Here is a 14,093-nt window from a genome sequence, read left to right as displayed (position 1 = left end):
TCATCCAGCGTCTGCGTTGCTCATTAGAGGTTTTTCCTCTTTCCAGTATCCTATTATGTTGGAACGTTGGGAACTCACACTGAGATCAAGAGAGTGGCAGAGGAAAAGGTTACCTTGCCCTGTCACCATCAGCTGGGGCTTCCAGAGAAAGACACCCTGGACATTGAATGGCTGCTCACGGATAATGAAGGGAACCAAAAAGTGGTAAGTACTCTCCTCGCTAGAGCTGCTCTCCTCCCCGCCCTCGCATTTGCTTTCAAACCTTTCCCATCTAACGATAGCCTGAATGATTTCACATGCAAAGCTACAGAAAATGACCAGGATGGCACACACCTATAACCAAAGCACTCAGGAGGCGCAGGCAAGAACAACTCCAGCTTGAAGCTAGCCTGGGCTACATAGTAAAACTGTGTCTGCAAAAGGACAGGAAAATAGAAGGGTATTTGGGTTGTGAGAGTGTGAGAGTCTTTGGGTTGGGCAGAACTAGCTCACAGCCACCTGGCACTGGGGAAGGGAGTCTGCGCTCTTAGCATCTTTGACTAAGAAGGGGTCTAAGACGAAGTAGCCTGTTACCCAACCTAGTAGGTAGAACTCCAAGCCCAGAACTCTCTTCCTCCTGCTTCTCTGAAACCATCATCACCTGCCCAGGTTCTGGCTTTACGTAGTCATGACTTCCAGGTTCTAAAGATCACAGACTATGACAAAGAACACGTAACACAGAGGGACACATACCGGACATGAATGACAGTTCAGTGCTGTTCACAGATGTGACTCGTCCACGAGGCAACTGCTGGCTCTGAGTCAAAGAAGGAAGAAACAGGCTTGGGACTTCCACACTCGATGTAGGTAGAACCATGATGGGCTTTGGTGTCCCATGCTTCCGGCAGTGTGGACAAGCGCAGCAGTGCTCAGCCTCCTGAGGATGCCCTGCCCTGCCCGACTATGACTGAGCCAGCTACAGTGACCATCCTTTCTGCCTCGGCGGCCTGCAGCCAGGGTCTCCACATTCACTGTTCTCATCCACACAGCAGCTCACAGCCGTTTCTATTCAAAGACTCATCTTTTCCTCAGACTCTGACTGAGGAAGGTTGGGAATAATGAATGGATAAGAAACCTAATTCCTTAGAAACACCAGTCAGACACAGAAGTTGGCGGTGTGTTGCTGAATGTTAAAATCTAGAATGTGTTCTGTTCTATTATTACCAGCTCTTGCAGACACGTTTACGGGGCATCTATGTTTTTGTCATGGTCTACCCTAGTGACCGAGAAACCATGGTAAGATTTATTGGCATGTCTGAAGTGTGTGGCATGTCCCTTCATAAGGTCTGCCCTCGCTGTGCGTCTGAGGTCAACTCCACTCTGCTGAACCTCTCTCTGTCTTTAGAACTTACTATGCAAATGAGGAAGTATGTCCTTCATCCCATCGGGCAAATTTCTCCATAAGCAGAAATGCTATTCAATGGGGCTGGAGAGATGGCTCAGTGGTTAAGAGCACTGGCTGCTCTTCCAGAGGTCATGAGTTCAATTCCCAGCAAATACATGGTGGCTCACAACCATCTAGAATGAGATCTGATGCCCTCTTCTGGAGTGTAGACAGGCATGCAGGGAGAACATTGCATATATAATAAATAAATACTTTTTTAAAAAAAGAAAAAGAGGGTCTGGAGAGATGGCTCAGCGGTTAAGAGCATTGCCTGCTCTTCCAAAGGTCCTGAGTTCAATTCCCAGCAACCACATGGTGGCTTACAACCATCTGTAATGAGGTCTGGTGCCCTCTTCTGGCCTGCAGGCATACACACAGACAGAACATTGTATACATAATAAATAAATAAATATTTTTTAAAAAAAGAATTCCTGTCTTGAAAAACAAAAGAAAAAAGAAAAAGAAATTCTAGTCAACTTTGGATAAGGTTACATTTTCATAAACCAATAGGAAATGTCACAAACTCAGTATGCATTTAATATACCTAGCTATTGAATATCAAAGTGGGACCTATCTTACCTTAAATATATTCCTATCCCTTTTTCCTAGGGTTGGGCAAAATGGTCTAGCATAATCCTATTTATGATTACTAGAATGCCTTGCATCTTATGTGAAATAAGATTTTTATGATTTTTTAAAAAACGTGTCTTGTGTGTCTATGCGAAGGTGTCAGTTCGACTGGAACTGGAGCTACAGACAGTTGTGAGCTGCCATATGGTTGCTGGGAATTGAACCAGGGCCCTTTGGGAGAGCAGCCAGTGCTCTCAACCACTGAGCCATCTCTCCAGTTCCATGACTTTTTTTTTTTAAATCTATGACTTGGGGAGTCTTTTAAATTTGCCTTCTTTTTAATGTAGCTTTGCTTCTTTCTCTGATTTAAAAAAAGAAAAAGAAAAAGAAAGTTAGTCCTTTCCTCCGAATGTCCCTATTACTGATTTCACAGGAGGGTTTGTGCTGGGAGAAGCTAAGGCTCCCACTAAAATACCTCTCAGGATCACACTGGAGTTTATCCTGCTTACACAGCTGCCTGCATCACCTTGTTGTGTGATCCTGCTTGTCATCTTGTCCTCACAGCGCGTCCTCCAAAGACGACCTGTTCTCTGCAGAGCAAGGTCACCTTAACCTGACTGTGTTTACTCTGAGAATGTCTTGGTGGGTCATACACAGGCTATTCTCAGCTCTGAACGGAGCAAATGGGAGTTCCTGGAATAAAAGCCAAAGAATAACAGCCCTAAGAAAGACTCTCCTCTGACCAGACTTGAGTCCGACTCCCAAGTCCTAAGTGATCTGGGGCTGTCCTGCAGTCTGTCTTGTGTGAGGCTCCTGCCAAGTCAGTTTGATGAACCTCGCGCTCGGTATCTCCCCATCTGCGATACTGAATCAACTGGCCAACCTTCACCAAAAATCCTCTCGAGCCAACAGAGACAGAAACGCTTGCCTCTGATGTTCCTTAGCGATGCAAGGCCTCACTTATCCACTGAGGCCGAGCTGAGCTGATCTCTCTCCCCAGCTCACGACCTGGCGGCAGTCATCCCTACAGCCCTCATTATGATCCCAGTGGAGAAGATGCTGCCGCCATCCTTAAGAGGATATTGCTGGCTAGTTTCTCTCTTGTGGGTGCTTGTGGGTTTATCGCCACTCACACAGAACACCTCTTTAACAACCCACACGTCTGACTGTTGCCCGAATGTTTTCATTTGCAGTAAAGGGGAAAAAAAAACCCAGCTGCTGACTTATTTGGTCAAACAACCGTGCGGGTGAGGCAGTGAGCGTAGGTTTAAAACCACCACTCACCTGGCTTTCTGCTGTCCCACTTTCCTAACTTCCCTTCAGCCGACGATCTAAGAATAGTCATTTCTTCTGTCATTAAGACCCACAGATTTATTTAGCATGTGCTCTATGCCATTCTAGGTGCCAGGATGTAGCTGTGAAGAGGTCATCATATCACTGCCTCCTGGGGGCTTCTGGGAAAAGACGTTCAATACTTTGAAAGGAAAACAGGGGGAAAAAGCTGGGGAGGTAATGCACTTGATGAAGCCCTTACCCAGAATGCACCAAGGCCCAGGTTCAACCCACAGCATCAGTAAACTGGAGGTGGGAGTGCACACATGTAATTCTCGCTCTCGTGAGGTGGGAATGGGAAGATCAGAAGTTCAAGGTAATCGGTATCTGTATAAACAGTAGGAGCACTACAGTCTTGGCTACAGACACCCTGTCTCAATGAACAAGCAAAGTCTTCCCAGAAACTATAGCCATTTCAGCATGGTGTTTTGTTTGTTTTGCTTTATAGAGGCAAGACTTTTCACCTTTTCACCGAAGGGAGGCTTTAAGTCTTCTCTTCAACGTATTCAAATTTTTAAGTACTACAACAGCCGGACAGCTACCTAAGAACAGCCTGCTGCGAGGTGACAGAGGAGAGGGTCACCTAGACAGCATGGAGAGGCTGGGTAAAGGGGCAGTCACAGCTCAGGCAGGCTGGGGCAGGACTGCAAAAACTTCCTCACAGTCCTCAGAATCCTGCGCACGATTTAAAACGTACATATTGTTTATTTCTGTGATTTATTTGTTTGTTTTTGTTTTTCGAGACAGGGTTTCTCTATGTAGCCCTGGCTGTCCCCCAACTCACAGATCCGCCTGCCTCTACCTCCCAAGTGCTAGGATTATAGGCGTGCGCCACTACCACCTAGCTATTTCTGGAACTTTCAGTCAATGTTTTTGGACAGTGATTGTCTGCAGGTAATGAAACTCCAGAAAGTGAAACTACAGAGTTAAGTGAAACTAAGAGGATTGTTACATAAAGTCAGAAGCTCCCCGCCATCCCCCAAGGCTTGATGGAGGAGGAAGAACAGCTTCCTGTTAAAAAAAGAAGAAGAAAAAAGAAAGAAAGAAAGAAAGAAAGAAAGAAAGAAAGAAAGAAAGAAAAGGAAAGAGGAAGGAAGGAAGGAAGGAAGGAAGGAAGGAAGGAAGGAAGGAAGGAAGGAAGGAAGGAAGGAAGGAAGGTGATGTAAAACTTGTGTTTGCTTTTTTGAGCCAGAGTCTTGCTCTACAGCCCAGGTGTCCTCATACTCATGGCAATTATCCTGCTCTACTTGCTTCTAAGATGCTGAGCTCAAGGCTGGAGAGATGGCTCAGAGCACTGGCTGCTTTTCCAGAGGTCCTGAGTTCAATTCCCAGCAATTTCCAGGGCACATCTGATGCCCTCTTCTGGCCTGCAGGCATACGTGCAGGTGAAACACTAGATAACCCAATTTAAAAAAAAATGCTGAGATCACAGGTATTCAATACCACACCACCCAATGTTTTTAAGATAGCGTCTCCATCGCTCAAGCTGGCCTTAGATTTGAAACCCCCTTTCCGCAGCCCCCTAGTGCTAGAAATACGGGCACAGATCACAACATGCAGCTCTGGTCGAGGTCTCCAAACATTCCTAAAGAAAACATAGCAGCACAGGCTCCCAGGCTGGGAACTCCCAAACGGTGGCGAAAGTGGCGGAGTTAAAGAAGTGAGCCTGGTGGGACTGCGTGGAGGATCTCCCAGCCGTACTAGGGACTTTAAAACTGTTCCTATAATAACGTCATGGAGTTATAGAAAGATTTTAAGAGTTATAGGGACATGTTTCATTTTTAAGGCAACCACGCGGACACAGGTACACTAATTTAAGAGAACCTCAAGTACAAGCAAGCACAATTTCATGCTATCCAATGAAGGCTTCCCTTCCCCCACCTCCTCCTCATGCTTCTCCTCTTCCCCTTGAGTCGTGCTTTAGCAAGTTCACAAACACACACACACATGCACAGACACAAGCACACACACGCAAAGAAAAATTTAAAAACATTTTTTTTTAATCTCACTTGTCTGTCCCAGACTGGCTTTAAATTCCCATTCCTACCCCCTCATGCTCCTGAAGTCAGAGACTGCAGGCATTCACGGCCGCACCCAGTTTACAATCGTTTAAACCACAGTCACATGTACTTAGGAATCTCAAGATAGAGCTAAGAAAGAAATAGTGGGCACAGCTGCCAGGACTTTTAGCTTAAGAGAGCGGGGCTGAGGGAGGCGGGGAAGAGCCGGGAACGGCTGAAATAGACGGGTGTGCTAAGTGGGCTAAGCAGTGACGCAAATCACAAGTTTAGCTTTGCATTTCAACTTGAGAAATGTTTTTCTCTCTTTTGTCTGGGATGCTCAGAACAGGCAGGGAACATCTGGGGATGAGTAGGCAGTCCCAGGAACTCGTGGATCTCAGTCTTGGTAGTATTGCCAAAGGATTCAAGCACTTTTTTTCCTTTGTCCTAAGGTTGGATAAACTTCAAAAGGGAGATTGACCATCCCCTCCCAAAAGTCAGTCGGCAGCATACAGCAGAATTTTTCTCTATGTTCTCCTCAGATTAAAGACATCAAAATGGGGGATGGAGAGATGGCTCGGGGGTTAAAAGCACTAACTGTACTTACAGATGACCCGGGTTCGATTCCCAGCACCCACATGGCAGCTCACAACTGTCTGTAACTCCAGTTGTAGGGGACCTGACACCCATGGCAAAAACACCAATGCAGATTTAAAAAAAAAAAAAAGGAAGAAAAAAAAAGAAATTAAAACAGAATTTATCCAGTTCCCATGGTAACCTCTTACACATCAACGTTTCCTCTCCCCTTTGTCTTTGAGCAAGAAAATCTTTGATGGAAAACAACAGAAACCAGGTGCCGAAATGGCTGAGAGGGTAAAGGTAAAGGTTGGCGACCTGAGTTCAGTCATGTGGTGAAAGGAGAGAACTCATTCCCACAAGCAGCCTTCTGGCCTCCACTCACGTGCCTTGGCGTTCACAAATACACAAATAAATAAATACAAATGAAACAGACAAGCAATTTTGCAATTGCTTCACAGGCCACAGGGCAGCCGAGGAGCTGCCAGACTGTGTGGCGGATTCATCCAGTCCACACAAGTTGTAACAAGTTGACCCAGGTCCTCCAGGACCTCCCTAAACACAGCCTCGCGATAGCTGTAATTCATTCATTTACTTCTTTTGTTTATTTGCAGAAGGGTTGGATCAACTTTCATTGCTCTGTCAGACGACGATGTACAGTTTACTCTCATCACTTCCTTTTTCTACAATTAAGATAATCAGGCTGGCCGGATGACTCAGCGGGAAAAGGCAATGGCTGCCAAGCCTGCTGACCTGAGTCTGATCCCAGGGACCGACTTGGTGGAAAGAGAGAATCTGCTCCTACGGATTGTTCTCTGACCTCTATACACGCCCGTTTGTGTGCCTACAAATCATGTGTGCATGTGCGTGCACACCTATACACAGGCACATTCACACACACAATAAATCCAATTAGCCAAGTATGGTAGTGCTCACTTTTCATCCCAGCACCCAGGAGGCTGAAGCAGGTGAATCTGATCCAGGATAGACAGGAATGCATAGTGAAACCTTGTCTTTAAAAAAAAAAATGTTGCAGGGGTACTGTACTAACCAGGGACAGGAAAGGCTATACACAAAAGGCAGCCTACGTGAATGTTTCTTGAGCAAAAATAAGAAGAGAGGCACTTCTGAAGGAGAAGGGTCATGATCATTGCCAAGGACACCAGAATCAAGCAACATCGGAGCCAGGTGTTGGCAGCACCCAGGGCTTTTGAGTCTGAGGCAGGAGAGTCATGAGTTGGAGGGCAACAGTAACATTTCTTTTCTTTATGCTGGGCGGTGGTTGCGCACGCCTCTAATCCCAGCATTCGGGAGGCAGAGGCAGGCGGATCTCTGTGAGTTCGAGACCAGCCTGGTCTACAGAGCTAGTTCCAGGACAGGCTCCAAAGCCACAGAGAAACCCTGTCTCGAAAAACAAAAAACAAAACAAAACAAAACAAAAGACCAGGTAATGCTGTACCCCAGGCTATCCTCAAACGCATGTACCTCAGCTCCCAAGTGCTGGGGTTGTGGGTATGAATCACTGCACCTGACTCAGAGAATGATTTTAGGGTAGGACTATTGAATGCAGAGCTGGTAAGTCCCCAGCTAAAGCTCGTGGCTGGACACGATCAGAGAGCCGTACCGGGTTCCCTGGATGTGCCCAACATTATAGAAAGTACATCCAGTGACCTGTCTGCCCATTTCCGAAGTCTTTCACAGTTGTTCCTCAAAGGAAAATGGTTAAGACTGAAGTGTAGCTCGGTGGCAGCTTGTGCTCAGCATGCACAAGGCCCCCGGTTTAATCGTCATTCCCAAAAAGGAATTTAAAAAAATGGTACAAAGAAATACCATGGATGAGAGCAGAGTGTAGGAATCCTTCCCAGTCTGTCACCATAGGAAAGGTTTCACGAGAAGAATGAACAGGCTTCTTTATGTGGAGACAGAGAGAAAGAAAAATTACCTAAGTGGAGCAACGCAGTCAGGAAAGGCCAGGGTGGATCACACAAGAAGCACAACCCATATTGATGACAGGGAAGCCAAGCAAGCTGCTGGTCCTCAGCTGTGTGAAATGGACCCTTTGGGAAGGACATTAGGAGAGTAGTGTGGTGGTGATTTTGAAACCCCTAGGCTGAGCCTGGTCATCTTTCAAAGGCGTAAGGAGCCATTAGAGGTTTGAGCCAAAGGAGCAAATGTGCGCTTCATATTCATAAGACTGACTTGACAGTATTTTGTAGCGTCAATGAGAAAGGTCAGAAACACACCATAGCCGGAAAGAAGCCAGACCTGAGCTCACTCCACATATAGTGGTGTGCACCTATATATAGTCCCAATTATTTGGATGCTGAGGCAGGAGGATTGCTAGACCTTGCCTCAGTCTCTCAGATACCGGGATTACAGGTCTCTGCCCACACCTGCCCCACAGTACTGGTTTGTGAAGGTGAGAGGACAGTACTGGATAAACACAAATATAATAAGATATATTGTTCAGTAGTCTCTCCTTTTCTTCACCAAGATCGTGAGCTAGCTCTTCAGAGTAGGAGCTTTGCCTGCCTCTCTGGTTTCTCTGTGCTAGGCAATGTCTGACATGGAAGCTCTGAGAAAGATGTCGTCTTCTTCCCCCCCCCCCCTGCATTTTATTCATTCATTTCATGTATTTGTTTGTTTGTTTATTACATGCCAATCCCAGCTCACCCCTTCCCCACCTCCCGCCCCGCATCCACTCCTCAGAGAGGGTGAGGCCGCCCCTGGGAAGTCAACTAAGTCCATCTCCATCTCCTCATTGAGACGGGGACCCTCCTCCTCCCTCCCACCCCACGCCCATCCCACGCCTAGGCTTAGCAAGGTGGGCTCCACAAAGTCAGTTCATGCATTAGAATTAAATCCTGGCCCCACTGCCAGTGGCCTCATATACTGCCCAAACCACACTCTGTAGTTTTTTTTTCTTCTCTGCAGTTATTTTTTTTAAGATTTATTTATTTATTATGTATACAGTGTTCTGCCTGCATGTATGCCAGCAAGTCAGAAGAGGGCACCAGATCTCACTATAGATGGCTATGAGTCACCATGTGCTTGCTGGGAATTGAACTCAGGACCTCTGGAAGAGCAATCAGTGCTCTTAACCTCTGAACCGTATGGATGTCTCACTGGTAGCTTTAACTCTTTCCAGGAAAGCCTCTGATGAGTGGCAGAGCGGCAGCATGTGGGGCTGGGGCTGGGTGAAGGAACTTGGGTGACACAACTAGGAACAGCTGTGTCCAGATGTGCGCCCGGGAGATCCCCATATGCTTCTGTGCTTACCCGAGGGCCATCAGTTCTGTGGGTCTGGACCGCTCTCCTGTTCTGCCTCTCGTCCCTTATTTAGCCTGCTTATCTTTCAGATTCAAATACCACTGACTTTTCTGCCACATCCTTCCTGCTATGTTCTGAGCAAACCCAAGGAAATGTATTCTGTGTTTATGTTCCTCTCCTCATTAATCTCACTCAATCGTGATCAAAATAAAAACAAGGGTTTTGCGCATCCGAGTGCCTTTTCCATGTCTGGTGGGAAGCGGTCATTCCGTGTTTGCTGGTGTCGAAACCCAACAGGATGGCAGAGCTGCAGTTAGAGGACTGAGGTTTTGGCAAACTCCTTCAGCCTGGCACAGAAGTGGCAAGGACGATCTGGGGGAAGAGCAAAGACCTGCCGGTGTTGGACTCTAGCATCCAAACACCAAGAAGGAGTCGCCCCCAGAGACCATCTCATACACCACAGCCGATGTAAAAGCATGAGGATTTTATTAATTCTGTCATGACAGGGTCCCTCAGCATTCGGGAAGCCGAGGGACCTCGAATAGCTGGTACAGTCTACTTTTAAAGGGGCCACAGAAGCAAGGGGGGTTGTTCTTTGACTATTCTGATTGGCTTATTCGAAAGGGCTATTACCAATAATTGACTGGAGAGCTGTTGCCAGATCAGATGAGGTAAGAGGTCATTTTGACCCCGTTTCCCAGGGGACCGAACCAAAACATACGTATATGGGTAATTGTTCAGGAACTGAGTACGTGCGAGTGTAGCTGTTAGGTCCTTGGTTCCCAGGGGAGGAGGGGAAGCACTATGGCACAAAGGCTGAGAGGATTCAGAATTGTCAAAAATGGCTTCAGGATTGTCTTAAAGTCTTACATTGGCTGGCAGGCAGGCAGACTGCACTAGTAGGGGATTGTTATCTTAGGGAAATCTAAGATGTGTTTTCCCTAACTGGGAAAACAAAGATGCCCAGTTCGGGTATTTTGTGGGAGAAATATGATTTCTTTAAGTAACTTTTAAATTTTTAAATTATGCATTTTTATTTGTTTTATACACGTTGGTGCTTTGTCTACATGTGTATCTCTCTGAGGGTACCGGATCCCCTGGAACTAGAGTTACAAATAGTTAAGAGCTGCCATGTGAGTGCCAGGAATTGAACCCACATCCTTTGGAAGCATTGGGAGTCGTCAGCATCATGCCCTGCTATTCCAGGAGGGCTGAGGTGGAGCGCAGGTCCTGGTACTTGAGCTGAAACCACTTTGCCCACTGAACCATCTTCCTGGTCTTGCGTTCTCAAGTTCTGTGAGAACAAAACAGGTTACTGGAACTGACTGGTGAGATAGCTCAACCAGGAGAGTAATAAACCCAGTCGGGGGGAGGGGAGCCATGCAACCTAGTCTCTGATCAACGTATGACCACCTGTCTAACGGGTTTCCTTGGGGTAAGGCACCTGTGGAAACGGAGTCTCACATAACAGGGACCAGCAGTCCACAGGGCAGCGTAGGAATTTCCAAAACTTGTGCAGCTTACAGCCTGTTTTCCCTCTCATTATATTGTTGATTCTTTGGGCGGTTTTTAGTTTTTCTTTGTCAGTCACACATGCAAGAGCTGTAATTTCCCCTGGAAAGTCTGCCCTTTCTCAGATATTTTCCCCCTTAGATTCAACAGGGGGCTAAATGTTTCTTAAATCTCTTATCTGGAGTTACCAACTACAACGCCCGATCCTGGGAACTTTTCTGACTCAATAGAGATAGTTATGTACATACGAGAAGGCAACACTTGGGACATTAACCATGTCTCACACGTCTGGAGAGGAGATAAGGCATGCAGACCCAGAACTGGGAGAAAGGCTCAGGAACGCGCACAGTGCCAACTGTTGGAGTAAGTTCCCTGGGTACCAAGCATAGAGAAGCAATGATAGGACCTAGTACATTCTGATGGGAATCGTGCAATGTAAAATGTGGGGTGGATAGATCCCTCTTTACCATACACGGGAGCTTATATTGGTGGGAGAAGAATGGCATAGTGAGACGGGAGAAAGAATCCTTAGTCAATGTCTGCTTTTACAGAGAGATTGAGACGTGGGACCCTCTTGGAAAAGCCGTAATAAAAGCATATCTTGCAGACCCGAAAGTATTATCTGGGTTTGCATATTGTTTTCCTCCAAGCATTGTGCCCATATCTATTATTTCTTGACTTTGTAACCGCAAGTAGCTGCCAGCTGGCGTAAGTGCTATGAGAGCAGGATGTGTCTGGCTCGATATTTAGTTAAGCCTGCAAAAATGCTGTACTCTGTGTGTAGAATAAGGTTATGCAGGGGTCGGGAAAGTGTGTTGGGGAAGTATAAAGGGGAACAATGGGGGCTTTCATAATGCTCACAATGTATCCTTAACTTGTGATGTATTTCATAAAGTCAAAAATAGAAGCCAGAAATAAAGCTGTTCGCATAGCCCTGGTATGAAAAACTGTTTGAGTATAAATAAAGGTGGCCTAAGTCGTTGAGTGCAGGGATGGTGATGCCTCTAGAAGTTTCCTTTATTGTACAGGATTTGACTATCCTGTTTTTTTTCATATGAAGTTATGTATTATTTTTTTTTAAGGTTTATGGTGAGTGCACTTTTTTTTTTTTTGATGAGTGCACTTTTTGAAGAGATCACATTCAAGTGGCAGGAAAATGCAGACAACAGAAAAGGTTATAGTTGGGAAGGGTGTGCTTTGGCCTCATCCTTGTCCTTTCTCCTCAGTTCTTCTCAGAGACAACGACTGGTGTCACCTACTGTGAGCCCCTGCAGAAACACTATGCTCAGGGTGTGTGTAGCTGACACACATTCAAGCAACTCAAAATGGAGCAGTTCCGAGTACTTAAGGAAGCAGTTAGTACTTTATAAATAAAAGCTGCACAGGCCAGGTGTAGTGGTGCACACCTTTGGCCCCAGCACTCTTGAGGCAGAGGCAGATGGATCTCTATGAGTCTGAAACTAGACTGGTCTACATAGTGAGCTCCAGGCTAGCGAGGTCTACCACAGGGAAACTCTGCCTGAAATAATTAATTAATAGTACACAGGTAAATATAAAATATTATTTTTGGAAGGAACAGCAAAGACCAAGCAAATATATTATAGTTAGTTTCTAATAATCTCTTGGATCTTTAGAATCAGCCCAAACTTGCCCGCTTTGTGTCAATGGGAATAGCCCCTTTCTTCCTCTCCTCCTCTTCCTCTCCTTCTCTCTCTCCTTCACTCCCTCCCTCACTCTCTCTCTGGACAGGATTTTGTTTTGTAGCCCAGGCTGGCCTGTTCCGGAACCTGTGATCCTGTTTCCTCAGGCTCCCCAGTGCTGGGTTACTAGCTATGCACTGGCGCACCTGACCCTTTCCTCATCTTGACAGCAGGAGAAGGTGAAGAGTCCCCTTGACTCGGCCTCTGTCTGTCTCTCCAGGTTATCACTTACTCCAGTCGCCATGTCTACAATAACTTGACTGAGGAACAGAAGGGCCGAGTGGCCTTTGCTTCCAACTTCCTGGCAGGAGATGCCTCTCTGCAGATCGAGCCTCTCAAGCCGAGTGATGAAGGCCGATACACCTGCAAGGTGAAGAACTCAGGACGCTATGTTTGGAGCCACGTCATCCTAAAAGTCCTAGGTAAGGAAGGACTCCAAGATAAATGCCTACAAATTATGAGGTATCGGGGGTGGGAGGGCATAGCCAGCTGCAGATGGTAATAAAATCACCTCTTTAATTCTTACAGAGCACATTTAGACATCAGCAGGGTCCAGTTCCCACAAAGAAAACATAATTATAAGTGTGTGTGTGTGTGTGTGTGTGTGTGTGTGTGTGTGTGTGTGTATGTGTGTGTGCATGTGTGTGCTATAGCTTCCATGCGAAGGTCAGAGGACAACTTTCAGGACTCACTTCCCTCTTTCCGTTGTTGGTTCTGGGGACTGAACTCAGGACTCCAGGCTCGCAGAGCAAGTGCTTTCACCCACTGAGCCGCCTTGATGACCCATAGTTATGATTTTCCCCGAGTAGCTCATTATAAAATTTAAGCACCCTCTAATATTTGGATAATTTCCTTTGACTATTTAAATAATTACTTCCAAACTACTGATCTTCTATCCTTGTTCCAATATAAGTTAGAATTATATTTAGCTTTCCTAAAATCCCAGGTAAATAACAGCGTTTGGTTTTTGAAACATGGCATGGGGCTTTCTGAGGCACTGCAGGTTCCGCAGCTGCTGGTAGCAGCTAAGGAATGCCCGGGAGAGGGACCAAGGGAGAGGGCGACTGGGCTTTAGGAAGGGAAACCAAACAAAAGTTGGCAAAATGGATGGCTAAATAAACAGCCTCTCGGGGTGTAGTTCTTCCACTGACTCTGGCATTAGGAGACCCTCTGAACGATCACATTTTTAAAACAATTTTTTTTTTCACCAGTGAAACCATCCAAGCCCAAGTGTGAGCTGGAAGGAGAGCTGACGGAGGGTAGCGACCTGACGCTGCAGTGTGAGTCGGCGTCGGGCACGAAGCCCATTGTGTATTACTGGCAGCGGATCAGGGAGAAGGAGGGAGAGGATGAACACCTGCCGCCCAGATCTAGAATCGGTAAGTCATCTTCCTGTCCGTCCTCAGGGCCAAAAATATAATACAGTGGCCATGACTTCCAAATCTGCCGGGCCAGCAGCACGCCGGATGCCCTTGACCGGGCTGAGGAATCTCCTTTCTGTGTGGCTGTCAATGGCTTGCTTTGCTCTGGTTTGGGTTGATTTGGGGGTTTTGGTTTTTTGTTTGTTTGTTTGTTTGAGGCAGGGTCTCCTATAGCATCCTGTCCTAGATTGCTTTTCTGCTCTTGTGATAAAACACTATGACCAAAAGCAGGGAGGAGAGGGGAGGGTTTGTGTTGTCTTACGCTTCCAGGTCACTGTCCGTCTTTGAG

At 46.4% G+C, this 14,093-nt stretch overlaps 1 protein-coding gene across 1 annotated transcript in view; it reads left to right on the top strand.

Moving 5' to 3' along the window:
• Clmp (CXADR like cell adhesion molecule) overlaps window positions 1–14,093 on the top strand; it is a 106,952-nt gene that overhangs the window by 79,520 nt on the left and 13,339 nt on the right. Inside the window, exons 2-4 of the mRNA XM_075966284.1 lie at window positions 47–204; window positions 12,604–12,805; window positions 13,595–13,762. Of these exons, the coding sequence (XP_075822399.1) occupies window positions 47–204; window positions 12,604–12,805; window positions 13,595–13,762 (528 nt within the window). The remainder of the gene's footprint in view (window positions 1–46; window positions 205–12,603; window positions 12,806–13,594; window positions 13,763–14,093) is intronic.

The sequence above is a fragment of the Microtus pennsylvanicus genome, chromosome 3, assembly GCF_037038515.1.
Source record: "Microtus pennsylvanicus isolate mMicPen1 chromosome 3, mMicPen1.hap1, whole genome shotgun sequence".
Lineage (NCBI taxonomy): Eukaryota > Metazoa > Chordata > Mammalia > Rodentia > Cricetidae > Microtus > Microtus pennsylvanicus.
The sequence above is the reverse complement of the archived record's forward strand: the minus strand, read 5'-3'. Positions and strand labels throughout refer to the sequence as shown.